This window comes from Lutra lutra, chromosome 1 (genome assembly GCF_902655055.1).
Source record: "Lutra lutra chromosome 1, mLutLut1.2, whole genome shotgun sequence".
Classification (NCBI taxonomy): domain Eukaryota; kingdom Metazoa; phylum Chordata; class Mammalia; order Carnivora; family Mustelidae; genus Lutra; species Lutra lutra.
The window spans coordinates 202,295,634-202,315,483 of record NC_062278.1 but is presented as its reverse complement, the minus strand read 5'-3'; the positions used below and the strand labels follow the sequence as shown (position 1 = coordinate 202,315,483).

General features: G+C 56.5%; 1 protein-coding gene across 4 annotated transcripts in view; it reads left to right on the top strand.

Moving 5' to 3' along the window:
- The first annotated feature begins 8,228 nt into the window (after positions 1-8,228).
- DNAH1 (dynein axonemal heavy chain 1) overlaps positions 8,229-19,850 on the top strand; it is a 76,549-nt gene continuing 64,927 nt past the window's right edge. For all 4 annotated transcript variants that reach the window (XM_047692491.1, XM_047692483.1, XM_047692500.1 and 1 more), the window contains exons 1-8: positions 8,229-8,908; positions 11,367-11,727; positions 12,734-12,806; positions 14,943-15,117; positions 15,555-15,711; positions 15,862-15,994; positions 18,508-18,669; positions 19,263-19,515. In XM_047692491.1, the coding sequence (XP_047548447.1) occupies positions 11,386-11,727; positions 12,734-12,806; positions 14,943-15,117; positions 15,555-15,711; positions 15,862-15,994; positions 18,508-18,669; positions 19,263-19,515 (1,295 nt within the window). In that variant the 5' untranslated portion in view covers positions 8,229-8,908; positions 11,367-11,385. The remainder of the gene's footprint in view (positions 8,909-11,366; positions 11,728-12,733; positions 12,807-14,942; positions 15,118-15,554; positions 15,712-15,861; positions 15,995-18,507; positions 18,670-19,262; positions 19,516-19,850) is intronic.

The window sequence follows — 19,850 nt, the reverse complement described above, 5'->3', positions numbered from 1 at the left end:
GTAGCTCATTAAGGCCTAATTAAGTTAATTAGTTCCAGGTGTGGATGGCGAGGCTCAAGTGAGGCGGCGGCTGTTTGCTGTAATTGCGTTTTCGAAGAAGCAGCCGTGGTGGCGGGCGGTAATGGTGGCGGCAGAGGTGGTGGCTTCCTCTGAGGCCTGGAAGCCCGCCAGGGAGTTCGGGAGGCTGCTGCGGAGCTGAGAGGGGTGGGAAGCCCAGCAAGCCTGGACCACCCACAGAGAGCAGTGGCCCAGGTTCAAGGTCAGCCAGGCCCTGGGAAACCTAGACTCCCAACCTTGCTAGTTCTCTCTGCAGGGATGCCTTGGGACTGGGGTACTGGGGGAGGGATGCACAAAGTCACCAGCAGGCTTCCTCCCTGCTCACCAAATAGGGTGGGCCCACTGTGGCTGGTCCTTTGCATTCCCTCACTCCCCGTGACAGTCCCCAGGAAGACCCTCAAATGGCTTTGCCAAAGGGGAATGTGTGCCTCCTGGGGAGGCAGCTGGTAGGACCTGTAGGAATCCACCTAAGTCACTCTCTCCTTCTGGCCCGAATCCCCACTCGGGTGGGGCTTCTGCAGGTGTGTGGCTCTAAGATGCCCTCTCTGTGGTTCAGGGTGGGAGTGCGGCCACTCAAGTTTGGGGCCTCTGCAGGGGACCTGCTGGCCCCTTCAATCTCCCACCCAGATGTCTCCCCAAACCCACTTCCTGCCCCAGTTCCAGGATGTCCCTGCCACTGTGGTCCCATCCCATTCACTCTGTCCATTTGGCTGCAGCTCGCTAGGCCTCCCATCCGTGCCAGGCTGCAGGGCCAGGGCTGGGGATGCAAGACTGGCTGAGGCAGGTTGGACCCTGCCCCATGGCACCTTTGGTCTCTCTGAGGAGGGAGACCTACTAATGGCCCGGGCCACACAGAGTTGTCAGACCTGCGAGGAAAGCTGTGGGCGCTGCGATGACTATGACCCAGGTGAGGAGGGTGTCAGTTTTAGTGCCCGAAACTAAAAGGGTCTCCTGGTCAGAGGGAATGTGGAGAATGTGGAGCCGATCAAGGAAGGGGCCAGTGGTGGGGCACGGAGGGTCTAAGGCCGGGGAAGAGTGGCTGGACGGGAGGGATGCTTAGGGGCGGTGGGAGGGTGGACTTGGTGCACTGGTTGGCTGAAAGGGGGTGGGGAAGGAAGAGCCCACAGCCCCCAGGAGAGGGGCTTTGGGAGTAGGGCTGGGTTCTGAGACCCCCCACGGGGGCGGGACTAGAGTGAGGCAAGTAAAGTATCAAGGAACCCCATGTGGAACTCAATCCCAGGACCCTGGGATCATGACGTGAGCCAAAGGCAGATCCTTAACTGACTGAGCCACCCAGGTGTCCCTAAAAAAAATAAATAAATAAATAAAGGTTTTACCCTGAGCTCAAAAACCCTGAACCTTGCAGTATCTTCTAGCTAACGGTGGCCTCAGCTCTGCCTCTGACCCTTTCCCACACCTCTGGTAGGTCTGTTGATCCCTTTTCCCAAGACAGCTTAACCTCTCTGAGCTTTAGTATCTCAGCCTATAGAAGGGGAAACAATGTCAGTCATCACCTTCTAGAGCTGGTATGAGGAATAACAACATGATGTGTGGGATGCCTGGCATGGCCTTGGCCCCAGAACTCCCCTGCCAGCCTCAGGTGGCAGGCTCTGCTGTGTCCCTCGCACACCCAGCCCAGACACAGAGCTAGTCCCAGAGGAAGACATTCACGGCAAAGAAGAAGTAATATTTTCCTGAGATGGCTGAGTGGTTCGGATGGGTTCTTTGCTCAGTATTCCCTCCAGCAGTAGGAGCAGCCTTGGCCCCTCCTTCTGGCCCCCTTCTTCTCAGATCTCTCTTTCAGGGGGACCAGCCCTGGCTGAGAAGGAGGGGCGCAGCCCCACCTGGACGGAGGTGTCTGCCAGTAGGTCTCTCTGGGGCACGTCACCTCCTTTCCGTGTAAGACTGCAGTGGTCGTGCTCACCAACTCCCAGGGGCCCGAGACCTCTGTTTCTTGTCTGAGGGAAAAGAGCACCACTGAGGAGGAACCGACAATGCAGAGGCCCAGAGCAGTGAGGAAGGGTGGATGCAGGGAGACCAAGTCCTGGGTGCCAGGGGTGAGGCCAGGGGAGCAGAAGATGTGGGCTATTTGTGGGGCTGGGCATGGAGCTGGCTTCGTGCAGAAGAGGACTTACTCCTTCTTGCTCCCGCTACAGGAGGGAGGGCTTGCTGTTATTATAGACTCACCTTGTTTTTACAGACTGGGGCTCTAAGAGAAGAAGGGACTTGCCCAAATTCACATAGCAGGTGGGACCTGGGCCAGCACAGATGGCTCCCACCCCTGCCAGATCCTGGTGGCCAGGCTCCTCCCTCTGGGGTACTTCAGTGGAGGGACCACCTCACCTCCTGAGGCTCAGTTTTGTTTGATTTGGGGGCCCGCCTTGAGGTGCTGGGTCCCCCAGGTGGTCTTGGTAACTGTGGCCTGATCCAGGCCAAGGCCGAGCTTTACTCTCTGCCTCAGTTTCCCCAGTTATACAGGAGAGTTAAACCAACTCAGGTTTGGCCTGTACTGTTTTCACCACCCCCCACCATGGTGCACCAGGGGAGACAGGTGGTCTATAGCTCCATGCATGCATGGGAAAGCGAGGTGCAGGGAGGGGACAGGAGCACCTGGGGCCTAGGTCACCCCCAGGCTTGTCGACCCAGCTCTGAGGGTGTGGTCAGAGGCCAGGAGAGGTGGCTGCAGGGTTGGTGGCCAGAAAAGCCCAGGCTTTCTGATCTCCAGTGTTCTGTAACCTGCCCTTTGGCAGCCCCTGCTCTGTCTTGGGTTCACAGCTCCACCCCTGCTGAGGGCATCCCCCTCCCTGCTACTTATGACTGGTCACAAAAGCTGGACCGTGACCAGACAAAGGGACAGGGATGAAAGTGCTGGTTGTCATGGCAACCTGGAGGGTTGCTGGGACCCAGGGAGGGGCTTGGCTATGTGCCCAGGCATCTGGATGACCTCTGAGCATAAGCCAGGATGGCCCAAGGGCTCACAGGGGTTCCCCCTCCTGTTCCATACCCTCCAGAACCGGGCACACAATGGCAACCTCACCCCCTCCATGGCAGCACCTGCTCCCTGTGCCTCCCCTGGTGGCCCCATTATCCTGCACCTGCTGCCCTCCCCCACACCTGCTCCCCAGCCCTGGTGTTCTTCCCAAGGTGCTCCCTGCCCATCCCCAGGCCCAGCTGCCTGCTCTGAGGGCTAGCCAAGAGGGGCAGTGGGACCAGGAGGGGTCACAGGGAGGGCCCTGGGGAAGGACGGAGGGTCCAACTGCCAAGCCAGCTCTGCCTGCCCAGTGGTGGGTGTGCCCATCTCAAGGGCTCCTTAGGGGACCTCCGTCTCCTCACCTATAAAATGGGAGCAGTCATTTCTGCCCTCAGGACCTCCAAGAGTAAGTTTCTCTCTGCTTGGAAGCAGCTCTGAGGCCAGGATGTTGCCAGAGCAGGTCAGGTTAGACAGCGAGGTTGGGAAGAGCTGAGGGAAGGGGTTGTCTTCAGCCATACTCTCAGGCCCGCCCACCTCTGTTAGAACACTTGGAGACCTGAATGCCGTCCTGCATACTTAGTGATCATAGCTTGAAGGGGGAGATGACATTTTCCAGGGGACCCTCAGGGTAGAGGGGACCTAGGCAGGGAACCCATCAGTGCCAGGTTCTTGAATGACGGATCGGGAATATTATGCAATTCACCCCCCACACACAATACACACATCAGGAAGAGTACACACAACCAGGGGATGGTCTGCGGGGTCTCTGGTGTTCCAGTTCAGGTGGGGAAACGGAGATCCAAGGAACTGTATTGTCTGGTTCTCTGGGATCCTACCAGCAGGTGGTGGAATGGGGGGACAATGGGGCAGGAGAAGTAGGAGGCTGGCCAGTGCCCCCCTGCTCCCAGAAATGATTGGGGATCCCCATGGCAACTGGTTTTTGTCTTGTGGCCCACATTCTAGTGACTCCCTATATCCTATGCGACAGCCCCAAGTTCCGCTTGTACTTGGGCAAGGCCCTTCCCTTCTTGCCCCCTCAGTTTGCCTACCTGGAGGGTGGGGAGCAGATTGCCAAGGAGGCTATCAGCTCCAGCTGCTGCCCTGGCTGTTTGAATGCCTCCCTCCCCCACCCCCCCGGGTCGTCACAGGCTGGCCACTGATGGCAGCGCCCACCTCTCTGACAATGAGGAACTTCCTCTCTGGAACAAACCAGCCTTCCTGACCTGTCTGGAGTTTCTTACACACTCCGTCTCAGATGTGTGGCAGGGGCAAAGCTTTTGCCAGGAATGGAGGCATTTGGGGGCACAGCAACTGTCCTGGTGTTCCTCAGGCCATTCCGTACAGGAGGCCCCAGGGCAGACCTCGGCACGTTTTGTGTACCCCACTGTGCAGATGGAAAAACCGAGACCTAGCAAGGGAAGAGACTTGCCACTGAGTTGGCAGCAGAACCCTGGCCTCCTGCCCTGTTCAAAGAACTTTCTAGGGGTGGGTCAGAATGGCAGGCTGGTTTCCAGACTCCGTGAACTCAGGCTCCCTGGAGGAGTGGTGTGTGTGGGGGGCACTTGGTGGGTCGTGGAGGCAAGATAATGAGGCCAGTCCCAGTCTGCGGAAAGATCATTCAGTCGGTGTTCACTGAGTTCCTTGGGGCCAAGGGGAAATCAGAAGCGCTCAGAGCCTAATTATGACAGACAGCTGCCTGTGTAGCTCCTTGGTGCCCCATGGAAATTCTTGTGGAAGATCTCACTGTCTGGGGGCCGATCACCTGGACCCCCTCCTGGCTCCTGCTCCTGGAGAGCCGGGCCTCAGCATCCTAGACCTTATTCTGGAGCATGGTCTGGAATTGCAGGTCGGAGGGGGGTAGGCTGGGGAAAGGGTATGAAGACGGGGTTGTGTGCAGCTGGGCTGCTATCGGTGGCTGCCATCTCCAGAGCGGTGGCCCCAATGTGGGGTGCTCTGTATCCTAGTCATCCCCTAAGAATTCAGGACTGATGGACTGGCAGGGCTGTGGGGAAAAGCAGCACCACAGCACCTCACTATCCCCACTGTTCAAGCCCGCCCTCCAGTTGGGTGACCCAGCAGTGGACCAACATCTGGTCGCCTGCCAGGTGGTACTGGCCATGGTCCTTTGGGGCCCCTGAGGAGAGTATAAGTGTTCTGTGGGCTGAGGCAATCAGGGAGGACTTCCTGAGGAAGCGTAGCCTGAAATGGGGTGGGAAGTTGTAGAAAAACTGAAAGAGGGAGGAGAATCCAGCTGGGAAGCTCTCTGTGAGTTCAGGTGGGAATGGCTTTGGGCTGGGGGCCAGGATGAAGACTGAGCCTTCACGGGGTCCTCAAGCTTCCAGTCCCCCAGGAACTTCTATTCCTCCCTGAGATCTGGGCTTTTAAGGTCTTGTCTGCCAAGCTGACCTCATGGATCAAAGGAGAATTAATTTGTCTCCATTTTTATTCATCAAAGAAAATGCTGGTTGGAGCGGCTGAGGCCAGCTGACTGATAGAAGAGAGGGGGAAAATCAGAGGAGGCCTAGGGAGAGAGTGGACCCCAGACCTCAACCAGTCCTCTGACAGCCCCCATGCCTGTGACTCAGTTTCTCTCAGGAGCAGCTCAGGGCCCCTGGCCTAGAAAACCAGAGGGAGATCCTGAGGCCCAAGAGGCTGCCTGGGGGCAGGTAGGGAGCGATAGCTCTAGCCATCCTGTCTGGATGCCTGTCGCCCTCTGTTCTGGCCGGCCAGCCACGTGAAGGGCTCATTCTATCTCCTATTCACATGGGGCTTTCATCTCTGCAGCCGGTGAAGCATCGCTCCCAGCCTCAGCTCCGGCAGCAGAAAGGCACAGGGGAGGGGCAGTCCGGGCCTGCCATGCCCTCAGAATTCTGGCCCGAAAGGCATGGGCCCGGGAGCCCTGCACAGCCTGCCCGCCCAAGCCCGAAGCTTCCAGCCCACCAGAGATGGGGTAGAGAACCCCTACTCACAAGCTCTTGAAGGAACCTGGTCTTATCTATTTCAACAGGAGCAAGGCTGGCTTCCCTTCTAGCTTATACTCGGCAGAGGACTGCCCTCCCACTGCAGGAGGGGCAGGGGCCCAGGGTGGGGTCATGGCTCAGCCCCTTGTTCCTCCCTCAGGGAACAGGTAGGTGTGGCAGCTTTCAGGGCAGGGCAGGAAGCGCAAAGCCTGAACCTGTGTCCAACCATTGGAGAAGATGGGGGCATTAGAGGGTGGACATCTGAGACCCATGAGGGCAGGGACTGACCCAGTGTCCTGCCAGGGAGGAAGGGAGGCAGTCAAGCCCACCGCCCACACCTGTAGAGGGCAAAGTGGAGCTGGCAGGATTGCTGGGTGAAGAAACAACCCCTGGCCTGCATGCCCCAGGGACACAACAGTGACCATCTCATGGTGGGGGTGAGGGGATCTGTGGGCTGGGCCTTTTGAGAGTGGACCTATCCTGCAGTGGCCTATCCATCTGTCTGGCAGCCATGGCCTCTGTGATATCATCAACCCACTGCGTTGCTTGGCAACTTTCCAGGATTAGCGCTCTGCCCCTGTCATCCCTGACGTCCCACCATGGGCTGATGTTGCCCTGGCAACCCGGATGGGTACTGCAGCTTTTTGGACAGCTGTACCCAGTGTAGGGAGTGCCAGGAAAAAGCCGAGAAGCAGGTGCCTATCTATAGGCTGAATAGGGTACACGGCCTATCCCCAGACCCACAAAGGAGCCAGCCTGGCCCTAAACAGGGCTTTGAGGGTCTTTGTCTCCTTGAAGAGCTATGGCCACCTTTGCCCCCAATCCCCTTCTTACCCCTTCTTTCCTTCTACAATGGTCACTGAGCACCTACCATGTGAATGCCAACAAGAAAAGCAAATAACACCACAGTTTGGGCTTCGGGAAAGTTGCACCAGCATTGGGTCTTGAAGGATGAATAGGAGTTGGCCAGAAGCAGGAGTTGGTGGAGAGAGGTGTTCTGGGCGGAGGAAGCAAAGCCTGTGCAAAGGCCAAGTTACTGTCTCCAGCCACAGCTTACACTCTGCCTCTGTGCTCCTCATGGCCGGGCCTCTCTGGATCGCCCATTCAACAAACACACTGTAAAGCAGAATCCAGTTCAAATCTGAATGCTTAGTGCTCAGCTCCGACTGGGCACTAAGCGCGCATTGCTAAAACGTCAAGTAAAGTTGGACATTTGTCTAAGTAACCTCAGGTCCTACCACCTCCCCCAACACCAACCTGCCTTACCAAGCCTCAGTTTCCCCATCTACAAAATGAGGCCAACTCTGAGAAAGCTCCCTGGGTAAGGGTTCTCAGGTTGAGGTGGGATCGTTTTTCAATTTTCTTTTGGTTTGTAACCCACCTCTTACCCTTACAGGAAAAAAAAATGTTAAGACTAATACACCGGACATCTGTAAACTTTCACATTTCTCAATTGTTAGTATTGGACCGCTTTTGTTTAATCTCCTCTCTAGACTTATCTTTACATAAATTTAGCTGAACCATTTGAAAGGAAGTCACAGCAGCGGACGTCCTGACATTTGTCCTGAAATTCTTCGGCCCACATTGGTTAAGACAAGGATAGTCTCCTATACAACCACAATACCATTTTTCACATCGAAGAAAATTAGCAGAAATTCAATATTTAGGACAGACAGGATCAAAGCCTGAACCCATGCCAGGTCTTTGGAGCAGATGGGCACCTGAGGCCAGAGATGGGGGAGGGGGATGAAGGAGCACCCACTGCCCACCCTGAGGAGTTGAGGAGTTGTAGCCAGGAGTGTGTGTGTGTGTGTGTGTGTGTGTGTGTAAGCTGAGCCGCCACAGAACAGAAGCGACCCTTTCCGCAGCGACCTCACCATCTGGCTCACAGCTGTGGCTTAGATACGAACTTCCTCAATTATTACCCCCCAATTATTTACATAACTTTAATTTTTATTTTATTTTTACTAGGATGAAATCAAAGTCCTCACACTGCGTACGGCCGTTTTGTCTTTTACTCTAGAAGAGTCCGGGAGGGGCGATGGGTAACGGAGCCTGGATTTGACCGCCCGGGTGAGGGAAGCGGCGAGCTCGGGGCGTGCAGACCCCCGGAGCGTTCGCGGGCGGAAGTACCGCCCGCCGCGCGGATGGCCCCGCCCCCTAGCAACAGGCCCCGCGTCCCTCCCTAGACACGGGCCGCCTGACCCCACTCCGCTCGTTGGAGCCGGTAAGTCGGTGGCGCCGAGGGTTGGCAGGGCGAGAAGGGGCAGGGGCACCTCGACTAGGCGCAGAGGGCGAGTGAGCCGGGAGGAGGACCCCCTCCGGCCCAGGGTCCACATTCCTACATACGAGTCTGCGCACCCGGTTTCCCCAGCCTTGGCCCGTGGGAAAGGAGTGGGGCGTGCTTTTAAACAACCCTGCAGAAAAGTCCTGTACTTACTAGGCCGGTGTTTTGCCCCTCCCCCCGCATGGCGAGGCTGTGGCTTCTCCCCCGCCCCGCTCCCCGCCCTGCGGAAGGCACCTGCAGAGAAGGAGCCCACCTCCACCAACCACTCAGTCCCTTACCTAATGCCACCTGTGTCCGTTCTTAGTCGTCCCTGTCCCCACCTGCAAATCCGCAGAGTACTGCGGCACCTGTCTCAGAGTGGTTATAGATACTGATTTTCTTGCTTGACTCACTTCATTCATTCATGGAATCATTTAGCCAGCACTTTCTTGGCACCTACGGTGAGCCAGGCCCCTGTCCAGTCCTGCGGTAGGTTGTGAGGTTTCAGAGATCAACGTTACTCGAAAATTCCTGCATTTGCAGCTCTCATGATCACCTGGCAGGGCAGAGAGGTGTGCACATAGAATACAGGGAGATGTTCACTGGTGGGAGGAGCCTATGACAGCTGGGGGAACACAGAGGGGCTCACCTTAGGTGAGTACTCCAAAGAGGTGGGGAGAACCTCAAGCCTTTGTGGTTATTACTATCCACAATATTGTTTGCCAGCTAACACCACCAAGGAAAGAGACTTCAAAAATCCTTTAAGCCACACATCTCCTTTTTACATGACACCTTACCTAGAACCTGGTGTGTGAAACAGATGCAGGGTCTTCATTGAATCAGAGGGTGGATGGCTCTGAAACCCTTCTGCTTAGGCTCCCCTCCCCATAAGCACTCACTTTGCAGAACCTCAGGGCTCCTCAGTACACAGTTTGAGAACCACGGTTGTGGCGCTTAGGGACATGGACCTTTGGGTCAGCCAGAAGTGAAGACCTCCATTTCCATTCTGGTTCTGCCATTTCTTGGCTGCGTGTCCTTTGCAAGGTCCTTGTCCTCTCTGGACCTTAGTTTCCTTGTTTATGGATTAGAGATGACAGTAATATTTGTTGTGAGGATCCAAAGCCCTTGTTTATTTGTGTCCATCCAGCCAGTGCTCGGTGGGTGGTTGGGTCACATGGGGTTGAATGACAGTGAATCCACCCCAAAGCTTCTGCTAGCCAAGCTATTAGGACTCCCAGGTGATCTGACTGGGGAGAAAGAATACCTTGGGTTTATTTATTTATTTATTTAAAGATTTTATTTATTTGACAGAGAGAGATCACAAGCAGGCAGAGAGGCAGGCAGAGAGACAGGAGGAAGCAGGCTCCCTGCTGAGCAGAGAGCCCGATGCGGGACTCGATCCCAGGACTCCGAGATCATGACCTGAGCTGAAGGCAGCGGCCTAACCCACTGAGCCACCCAGGCGCCCAATACCTTGGGTTTAAATTCCAACTAACCCTCTTGCTGGCTGTCTGAACTTACGCAGGTCCCTTAACCTCTCTGAGCATCATTCTCCCCAGCTCTGAGAAATGAGGATAGTCTCAGTTCTCACCTCAGAGGTTTGAATGAGATGTTGCACGAACCACATCTAAGCCTCTAATAGCACTCCCTGTTGCAGACACTGTGCCTGCTGGGGTCACCCCCACCATCTTACTGGTCAGTTTCCCCATGCAAATAGGGGAGCGTGCCCAGAGTGACCTTCAGAGGCTTGCTGGCAACGGTGTCCTCACGCTCTCGCCAGCCCTGCTCATTCCCGCACAGACCCCATCACCTGTGGGGCTGACAGGAGATAGAGGTATGTCTGTCTGTCTATCTGTTAGCAGGTCCCATGCACACCAGCAGCGTACAGGTGCTCAGAGCTGGGGTAGAAGGGGAAGGGAGTCTTAGATCTTTGTAAAGGGCCGAGGAATGGAGGGGAAGCAGGATTCTGGGTTTGCAACTCCCTCTCATGCCTTCCTTCTTGGGATGTGCCAATCCACTCAGAGGGAGAGGGCTCATAGGAGCAAGAGCCCCCCCCCCCACTCCCCATCACAGACTCCTTTTGCCTCCAGCAACATTGTGCTTTCCTGGACATTTCTCCATCTGTTATCTTGGCCGAGCCCGATGACACACCAGCTTGACGGCCAAATATATTGAAACACATTTGAGAGCTGGGGAAACCAGAGAGTGGGAAGCCCTCCTGTGGCCTGGAGTCCCCAGCCTCTCCAAGAGCTGCTCTGTAAAGTGATTTTGTTCAAAGATGAGCAGACCTCTGTGGGTTTGCAGCCACAATGGGGCTGAGCCTCAGCAGATCCTCTGTCCTTTAAGGTGCTCTGGGAAGGGCTGGTGACTGTCAGCAGGATAGGCCAGCCTCAACAATGTTTTTGGCGCTGGCCCTGGGAGGTGGCTGGCCACCAGGGAGTGGTAGGGAGCTGAGTTCTGGTAGGCCACGCCTGACTGGCTAGAAGCTGGGCTGCCTTTGGGCTCAGAGTTTGGGGCTTCCTGCCAGAGTCCCATCTGCCTTTCATGGGCCCTACCGTGGCCTTGCCAATTCCCCCCTCCCCTCTTCTTAGAAATGGATTCGGCAGCTGCCCTCAGCTTCAGCACTGCTGGGTAGCTTTGATCCAGACAGTCCTGGCTGCCCAACCCGCCTTTCAGACCCCTCCAGGCAGGATTCCCCTGCAGTGATCCAATGGGAAGCCTAGGCCAGCCAGGCGCACCTGGTGGCTAAAATGGAGATGACAGAGCATTACACGCCCAGCCAACAGGGCAGCCTGTACCACAAGTTTACTTTGTGCCAATGTGTGGGGTTGGGGTCGGGGGAGTGGGGAGAGGGCGTTGCTTGGGTCAGCGTAGGCGTTTGTTAAGACATTTCTCACATGCAGCACCCAGGGAAGGCCCTGCTGCCTCCCAGGGGGACCCGCCTGGCACAGTGTGTCTGTCCAGATTAGGAGACCCCTGTCTCTGTCCCCAAGCCCTGCGTGGGGGGCTGTGGCTTGTTGCAGGATGCAGACAAGGTGACCCTGTGTCCTGGTGCCCCTGGGGGCTGAGCAGAAGCTGGCAAGATCCCAGTAATGCCAGTATCTTCTCCTAGGAGCGCCCTGAGAAGCAGCATGGAGCAGCCTAACAGAGAAGGCCAGAGCCCAGGAAGGACCCCTCAGGGCCCAGAGTGCGATGGGACTCCCATGGACCAAGAGTGTGGTCTGAAGAGGACCCATGCAGACCTAGAGTTTAACCTGGGGAGGATTCTTCTGGGACCAGATTTTGGGTCAGAGAAGCCTCTTCCAAGTGCTGACCCCGATCTCCTGCCTTCGTCCCTGTCCCCACCCAAGCTCTCAGACTTGGGGCAGCCCCGGAAGTTGCCCCTGACAGGCACTGATAAGAAGTACCCCCTGATGAAGCAGCGTGGGTTCTACTCGGACATCCTCAGCCCTGGAAGCTTGGATCAAATTGGGGTGAGTGTGGAGCTGTCCCCTACCTAGTCAAAGCTCTCCTGTGGGTTCCAGTCACCCACCCTCCCTCCCTCCCTCCTTTCCTTCCTCCATCCCCTTCCTCCCTTTGTTCCTTCTCTCCATCAGTCCATTTCTTCACTTGTCTGTCTGGCCATCTAGCCATCTGTCTGTCTAGTAAATTGTCCATCCATCCGCCCATCCACCGGACCATCCAACCGTCTGTTCCTCCATCTACTTGTCCTCTCATTCAATAGTTCATTACCAAGTATCTCCTGTGAGACAGGCCCTGGGCTGAGCACTGGTGACAGTGAAGATGAGACATCTTTGTCCGTACTGTCATGGGGCAATGGCTTTGGTTGGGGAGTGCTTCCCCAGCTCTGGTTGGGGAGGGGTTCCTTGGACAAGGTGGCATACCATGTGTTTGCTGGTTGGCTGGCACGGGGCTTGAGGACCCTGACAGAGGCCATGGCCTGTGTAGAAGAGGAGGAAAGAAGGTGAGGGGACAGATTAAGGCTTGGGGTAGGGGGATGTTGGAGAGGGGATAACTAGGGGAGGGTTCAAAGAGCCCCAGAGTCCTGGACAGCCTTAGGAAAGTTCTAGCCAGGACGGGTCAAGAGAGATAGGGCAAGAAACCACCAATCCTCACTATGCTAGGGGTGCCAGACTTGCCCTTGGTGGAGGAGACATGCACAGAGACACCTGCTGGCACTGTGGTCCCTCCATCTTGTGGCTCAGCCCCTGGACACAGCAGGGGTGATCTCAGAGGAAGGAGGGAGCTGTGCAGGACCAGAAGCAGGTGGGGTCAGGGGTGTCCTAGGTGGCTGCAGCTTATTGTCCACTGTGGCCTCTGAAAGGGGAATTGTGGAAACTCACTGGTTCTGCCCCACCCCCGTGACCCTGGGTGTTTCCCGGTGGGTTTGGGGGAGACATTTGGCCTTGTGGTCCCTCCCAGGTCCTGCTTCTCCCCAGGATGTTTACACCCCCTCAGAATTCTGGGATTTGGTTTTAGGAAGTGTGCCGTGGTCCCTGCGTGAACCAAGACCTCCTGCGACAGGCCGACCTTGACCAGTTTACTCCAAACGGTCAGTGCCCAGAGGGACAGGGTGGATGGGTGGGTGCATTTAGAAGCAGGGCCTCTGGTCTTAGAGAGATTATTTCTGCTTGGCTTGGAATCTCAGTTTCCTTAGCTGTAAAATGGGGGTAACAAGACATAAGGTGCTTTGTGAGGACCAAGCTAATGGTTAGTGCTCAGTGAAGCACAGCTTTCTCTTCCTCTTAGCAGAGCTGTGACGAGGGCTCCACGGTGGCTGGGCTGCTCAGGGCCAGAGCATCGGTTCTCTGCCTGGCTGGAGACACTAGGGTGTTTACTTGTGTAAATTCTGTTTTCTCCCTCCCCTGGAACATGAGCTTGGAGGAGGCCAGCGCTGTGTCTGACTGGTCCTCGCAGGGACCCCAGCACCTAGAGCAGGACCTAGCACAGGAGATCTCTGCTGAAGGAGGAAAGGGTGACTCTCCTTCCTCCCAGACTATGCACTGAGTCTTGTAAGGTCTGGGACAGGACTGTGGGGTGTGGGGCCGTCTCCACAGGAGAGGCAGCAAGCTGGTTGGGGCCCTGAGTGGCAGAGAGGAACTGGCTGGGGACCCTCCCACCTGGCTGGCAGAAGGGATACCCCCTTCAATCAGGCCCAGAGGGCCCAGCTCCAGGAGCGGCTTGACTCTTTGCTGGCATCTCCCAGATTAGTCCTCTCGGTGCCCCTGAGCCTTGTGTGATCTGGGAAGCCCCAGAAGTGGCCCAGGAAACAGCACCTGTATGTGCATTTGTGCAGTGAGCTGAGGATCCGGGCTATTGTGCTCTACAGTCTCCCAGACAACTGGGGCTCAGAAATGCTTACAGAGCACAGATCTAAAGGCTGTGTGCGGCTCCCACCATCCACGGGAGGTTAGGGTGGGGTTGCTCGGCAGCTCTGCACCCCCCACCCGCCTGAGGAAAAGCAGTCCCCCAGAAGGCCACAGGATGGTGGCTTCCAGGCCATAGAAGTCCACTCTGTGGCTGGAAGGCCAAGGGGAGGACTTGAGAAGCCTGCCTGGGACTCATGGGCCCAGTTGAAGGCCAGGCTTGGTTGTCCTCACCCTGCCTCCTCCTCGGCCCCTGGGATTCAGGGCTGGGCCCAGAAGCCCATGATCCTGGGAGGGGAATCGTGTCATGGACCCACAGACTCAAAAATATGATTAGCCATGCCTTTTTGGTACTGTGAGGTTCCCTGAGCACCTGACAACTTTGGGAGGAGAGCAGACTTCAGCTGAGGACCGGTGGCCTCTGCTGAGCCTCTCGAGTCTTCTATGGAGCCCCAGAGGCTAATCCCAAGGTGGGCTGTCCTGAAGTGTGACTACCTCTTGTCTCTGGAGAGGTGGTGAGGCCCAAGGAGGGGGTCACCAGGGCCTCCCAGGAGATTGGATAGGGGCCATCACTGAGCCTCTGTGAGCCTCCCCAGCTCCTGGGAAAGGTGACTCATCTCCCAGAGCATATTCCCATACCCCCTTTCCCCACCTCTTGGGACTTTCCTTTACTCTTAACATCCCAAGTCCCGGGAATCTCTAAGTTCCAGGCAGACTGGAAAGGTCACCCTACCGATGGGTCTCTCCCCACCAGCTGTCCTGTCCCAAGACCTGGAATGGAAGCCTCTGTCTGCCCTGGTTGTCTAAGTAGGGGTGGCCATTTTGTGCCCTGAATGTCCCACAGGGCCAGGGTGATGGCACTACCTGCTCATACCGTATCCAGAATGCTTTGACTTTGGAAATGTCCTGGGGGTTGAATAGCATTGACCATTGCTATGCCTGGGGCCTCTGGAGTAGGGGCGGCAGGGAGCTACCACTTAGCCTTCCTGTCCAGTTATAATCCCCATTGGTCATTGGATTCAGCATCTGGCTTGCACAAAGGCCACCAGTGTGGGGAGGAGGGGTGTGGGGAAGAGATGACCGAGCATGCTGGCTCTGGACAGGGAGAGCAAGAGGCCTTCCAGAGGCCCTTGTCCTCTAGGCTTGCACTCTCTTGGGTGCTTGGTGCCAAATCTGCGTTCTCCTCGCCACTGCCAACCACAGACAAGCTCTGAGCTTCCCTGGCCCCAAAGCATGCATGCCTGGTCCCTAGTACTTCACCTTGGGGAGTATTGGGCCCTGGCCTGAACCCCTGCCATTCCTGTCTGTGCCTCTGCCTGCAGTCAGAACCTTTGAGATTCCTGAGGACTTTGACGATTACCTGGAGCAGCAGCATATTGGGTCCACCACCCAGATGCTCACTCAGACTGACTTCCCGCCGCAGGCCTATGAGCCCAAGGTACAGGTGCCTTTCCTGGTGCTGCCAGGCCAGTGTCCCCGCAAGACTGAGATCGAGAGGTATGGCTGAGTTGGCATTGGGCAGGCTGGTCCTCTGGGAGGGGGCATCCACCCAACTCAAGGGGGCGGGGGACAGCAGGCAACTAGGTGACCATCCTCATAGCAGAGGTTATGAAAACGGGTCTCTGTGCAAACCTTCTAGCCCTTTGGTTTCTTAATAGGGACACACTGCCTTCCTTGCTGTGGAAATGGGAAGGGTGGCCTTTGAGTCAAAACAGTGGAATTGCCAGGCAGGACGGAGGGCAACTGGGGCCCAGGACACCAGCCCCACTCCCGACATCACTTCCTGATGAGTTCCAGCGGGGGTGGGGGGCCTGCAGATGTCCCTGGGCCACACTCCTATCCTCCCCTCCCACCCTGTGGGTCCTTGCTGGCACCTGTGAAGCCGCCTCACATGAGCTGAGCTGTCATGAGATCCCCTCGTTCCCCTCTGCCAGGAGGAAGCGGCTGTACCTGAGTCTGGACATCAACCAGTTGCTGGCTGATGAGGGCATTGACTCCAACATGCTCATGCCCAGGCATCCAGATCCCCAAAACCCCCAGACCATCGAGCAGGGCCATGACCCGCTCTTCCCCGTCTATCTCCCGCTGAAGGTGAGCCTAGTTTCCACAGAGGGCTGATGGTCAGGGGTGGAGGCCCAGAGGAGCCCAGCATTCACCCTCCCCCATCCTCTGGTACACGCCGCCCATTTGACCCCGCTAGGGGTGAGCTCTCTGTCCCCACCCTCTGCCCGTTTCTTCTAGGTGTTTGACAATGAAGAGTTTGATTGCCGTACTCCCAGCGAGTGGATCAACATGGGCTTGGAGCCGGGGTCTCAGGTCAGGAAACCCGTCCCTGGAAAAGCCCTCCTGCCCACTGATGACATCCTGGGGCACGGTGAGCAGGGCCGGTGGGGCTGGGAGGGAAGGATCCCAGTCTGCACCATCCCTGACAGGCAGCAGACCGGCCATGGACTCCTGGGCTGCCCTGGGGGCTGGGGGCCATGGGAGGTGAGAGCCCACACATTTTGAAGCCTCCCAGCTGGGATACAGACTAAGGGGCAGGCCATACAGAGGCATGAAATAGAAGGACCAAGGATGACATCGTGGGAGGGCTGGGGAAGGGACAGCTGGATGGTGTCTAGTATTTTTTTTTTTTTGAATCTTTGATTTACTGGTGATAAAAAAAATAAGCAAGCTTGTTGGAAACGTTCAAATGTGCATAAGGGGCACAAGTGAAGCCTTTCCATCCTGCCACCCAGAGATCACCATAGCTCCAGCTGTTCCTGTGGCCTCTCTGCTCTCACCACGGGGTGGATAGCACACTCGTCATGCTCACCCGTCTGCTTGCAAACACTCATTCACAAGCACCCAGCATCATCCTCACACGCCAGCCCCCTACGCTCACATACCCGTTTTCACGGCACACACTCATACTTCTGCCACTACCACATCCCCACACATGTGCCCATGCAGATCTCTGCCTTGTCTGCCTCTGCGGCTGTATTTGCTGCTGGAGGGAACAAGCGGCGGGGGTGGGGGATGGTGGTGGTCCTTGGCTGCCACCTGGCCCGCGTGGCTGGTCTCCGTGTGGGCATCCCAGGAAGATCCAGGTTAGGAGGCGGGATGTTGGCGGTAGCTGTCCCCCTCTGCAGGGCTGAGGGCCATCTCTGCACCCTGCACCTGTGGGCAGACACACTGCTTTGGGGTGGGGAGCAGGGCTCTGGTGGGCTGCCTCCAGGACTGAGAGCCATGCTGGCTGGTTTTAAGACTGCTCAGCCTCCAGGGGTCCCCCCACCAGCAAGTCCATTGAGCAAGCTGTAAATTTATGTTTCGATTTAAAAACATGTTAATGCTGGAATCAATTTCTCTGAACTAGACAAGAAACCCAGAAAGTTCCCTTTACTTTGGACTTAATTACAAAAATAATTTAACTCAATTGTTCCCAGATCTCCAATTCCTGGTGATAAAACCAGAAGGTGTGGGGCTGCATTAACCTTAAATGCCCCAGTACCAGCCTCCACGAAGTGTTTCTGCCCCCCACCCCCCACAGGCCACACCCCTTCGCCCAAGCCCAGCCAAGGCAGCCCCGCCCGTGGGAGGAGGGGCTGGCAGGAAGCGATTCTGCTAGAGACCTCTTGTGTTCTGCCGGGGGCTTCTTGTGACATCTTTTTCTCTAAGCTGAGCCAAGACAGGTCAGCCTTTTCAAAAAAGAAGCTTATAGGAAGGGGAGGGATGGGAAAAGCAAAACAAGCAAAGCCAGCGAGTTTACCACGGCAAGCTCCTTTACCCATCTTTCCAGCTTCAACCAGAATCCCAGCCGTTTTTCCTCAACCCAGTGTGTAGAACCCATCAGTTTATTTTAAGGCACTTCTGCTAGGCACCGTGCCACATGCGTCTTCCTTCCACAAAAGCATACGGAGCACCTACTATGTTCCATTTTCCATTCTAGGTACAGAGACACAGCTGTGACCAACACAGATAAGGTCTCACCTGCCCTTGAGGAGCTGCCCCTAATGTGAGGAGGCCAACCAGCACTAGGATAGGATGCATACATACTGTGACTTTAGACTCTGTGAGGGACACAAACAGGGTATCAAGTCAGAGAGTTCCTGGGGCGAAGGTGCTCTTGTAGGCAGAGATGCTTTCTCCAAGGAGAAGCCATTTGAGCAAGGAACAAGCCAGCAATAAGATGACCTGAGCCAAGAGTATTCCAGGCAGAGAGGATAGCCAGTGCAAGGGCCCTGAGGCAGGAGTAAGCTCCAAAGTCACAGGAACAGCCTGACATGTAAAATGGCTGGAGAGAAATGTGTAGGGCTGGTAGTGGCAGGAGATGAGCTGAAGAATAGGGCAAAGGCTTTCAGCCGAGGAAGTGGGTGGGAGGCCCATCCTGACCAACAGACTGTGAGGCCCACTTGGGGCCACTTCTGGGCGGTCATCATCTACTTTGCCCTGACCTATCCTGATATGAGGGGCCTAGGAGCTCAACTGCCATGTGCAGCCCACAGAAAGGGGTTCACTCTGGCCTTGGTCACCTTGAAGGGGTCCAGTTCAGACTTGAGGAGTTTTACAACTACATCCTCAACAGGTCTCTCTGTGCCCGGGGCTCTCCTGCCTCCTGTCCCAGCCCCGCTGGCCTGTGTCTCTGCCGGCCCTGAAGGGGTCATACAGAGCACAAGGAAAGAGAAGCCTGGTCCTTCTGGCTCCTCCTCACCAGGGGTCCCCCAGAGGCCAGCTCAGCTGGGAGGAAGCAGGGGCCTTGCTTTGCTGGAGCTAGAGGCGGTCCATCCTACAGGGAGGGAGGCCAGACTAGTAGCCACTAAGACTCATTCCCAGCACCTGCCGCCCACACTCAGAGGCCCCTGCCGACCCTGGGGCAGAGAGCATTGGCGGGTTCCCCTCCTGTTTCAGAGGACCCCAAGAGTCCGAAGCTCAAGTATGAATGGTGCAGTGTCGGTGTCCTGGATTATGAAAAGGAGAAGAAGCTATACCTGGTGCACAAGACAGACCAGAACGGCTTGGTGCGAGATGAGAGCGGGAAGCCCATCCTGAACGGAGGGGTCACCGCTGAAGGTGGGAGCTCTCTGCCCCCCCCTTGCAGACCCTCCACATAGGCCCGTGACTGAGGCCCACCCCCACCCCCCAACACAGCCCCGTCAGGCCTGAATTCTCCCTTGCTCTGTGTCCTGCGGCTGTCTGTCCCCTGACCTGTGAAAACCCCAGGACACATCACTCAGAGAGAGACCCCAGGAAGGGCAGACTGCCATTAACTGATGGGTCCACTCTGAGCCGCTGACAGAGCCACTCCCAACACACTGCCAAGAAGGTGTCCGAGGCCCATCGATCAGTGATATTCCCCCTCCCCGCCCCCCCCGCACCGTGTGGCAGTGATGGATGGGGACATGGGCAGCCACCCCAGGGACTCTTCGTCTGAGCACAGCTCTTTGCAGTTGACAAAGCACTTTCACATCCAACCATGGCAAACTGTGAGGCAGGCCGGCCCACGGAGTGTGCCCATTCTACAGTTGTGACAGTGTGTCAGAAAGGGGAGACCACTTGCTCAGGGCCACCACGCCTCAATCACAGAGCCAGGCTGGAGCCTCGTGTTGCAACCCAGAGAGTCTGATTGTGTTCTGTGTCCCCTTCTCCCCCTCACCCGGCCCCAGGAAGGCCCCCCCTCCTCACCTGCCAGTACTGGGTGCCCCGGATCCAGCTGCTCTTCTGTGCCGAGGACCCACACGTGTTCACACAGCGCGTGGTCCAGGCCAATGCCCTGCGCAAGAGCACAGAGGCTCTGCTGCTGTACAATCTGTACGTGGATTGCATGCCCTCCGAGGGCCACCAGCTCATCAGTGAGCAGAGCCTGAGCAAGATCAAGCAGTGGGCCATGAGCACACCCCGGACGCGCAAAGGGCCCTCGTGAGTCCCCACCAGACCCTACCCCACCACCCCATCCCCGACATCGCTTCCCCCTGGAGCTCATCTGTGGGCCATCTCTCCCACCGCGCTGCGGACTTTTGGGCTCTAACTCGTGTCTTGTTCATCTCCAGATCCTTCATTATCAATATTGACTCATGGATTCTTATTTTATTTGAAGGGTTATAATCTATCGCTACTATTTTTTTTTTAAAGATTTTATTTATTTATTTATTTATAGACAGAGATCACAAGTAGGCAGACAGGCAGGCAGGGGTTGGGGAGCAGGCTCAGAGAGCCCGATGCGGGGCTCGATTCCAGGGCCCTGAGATCATGAC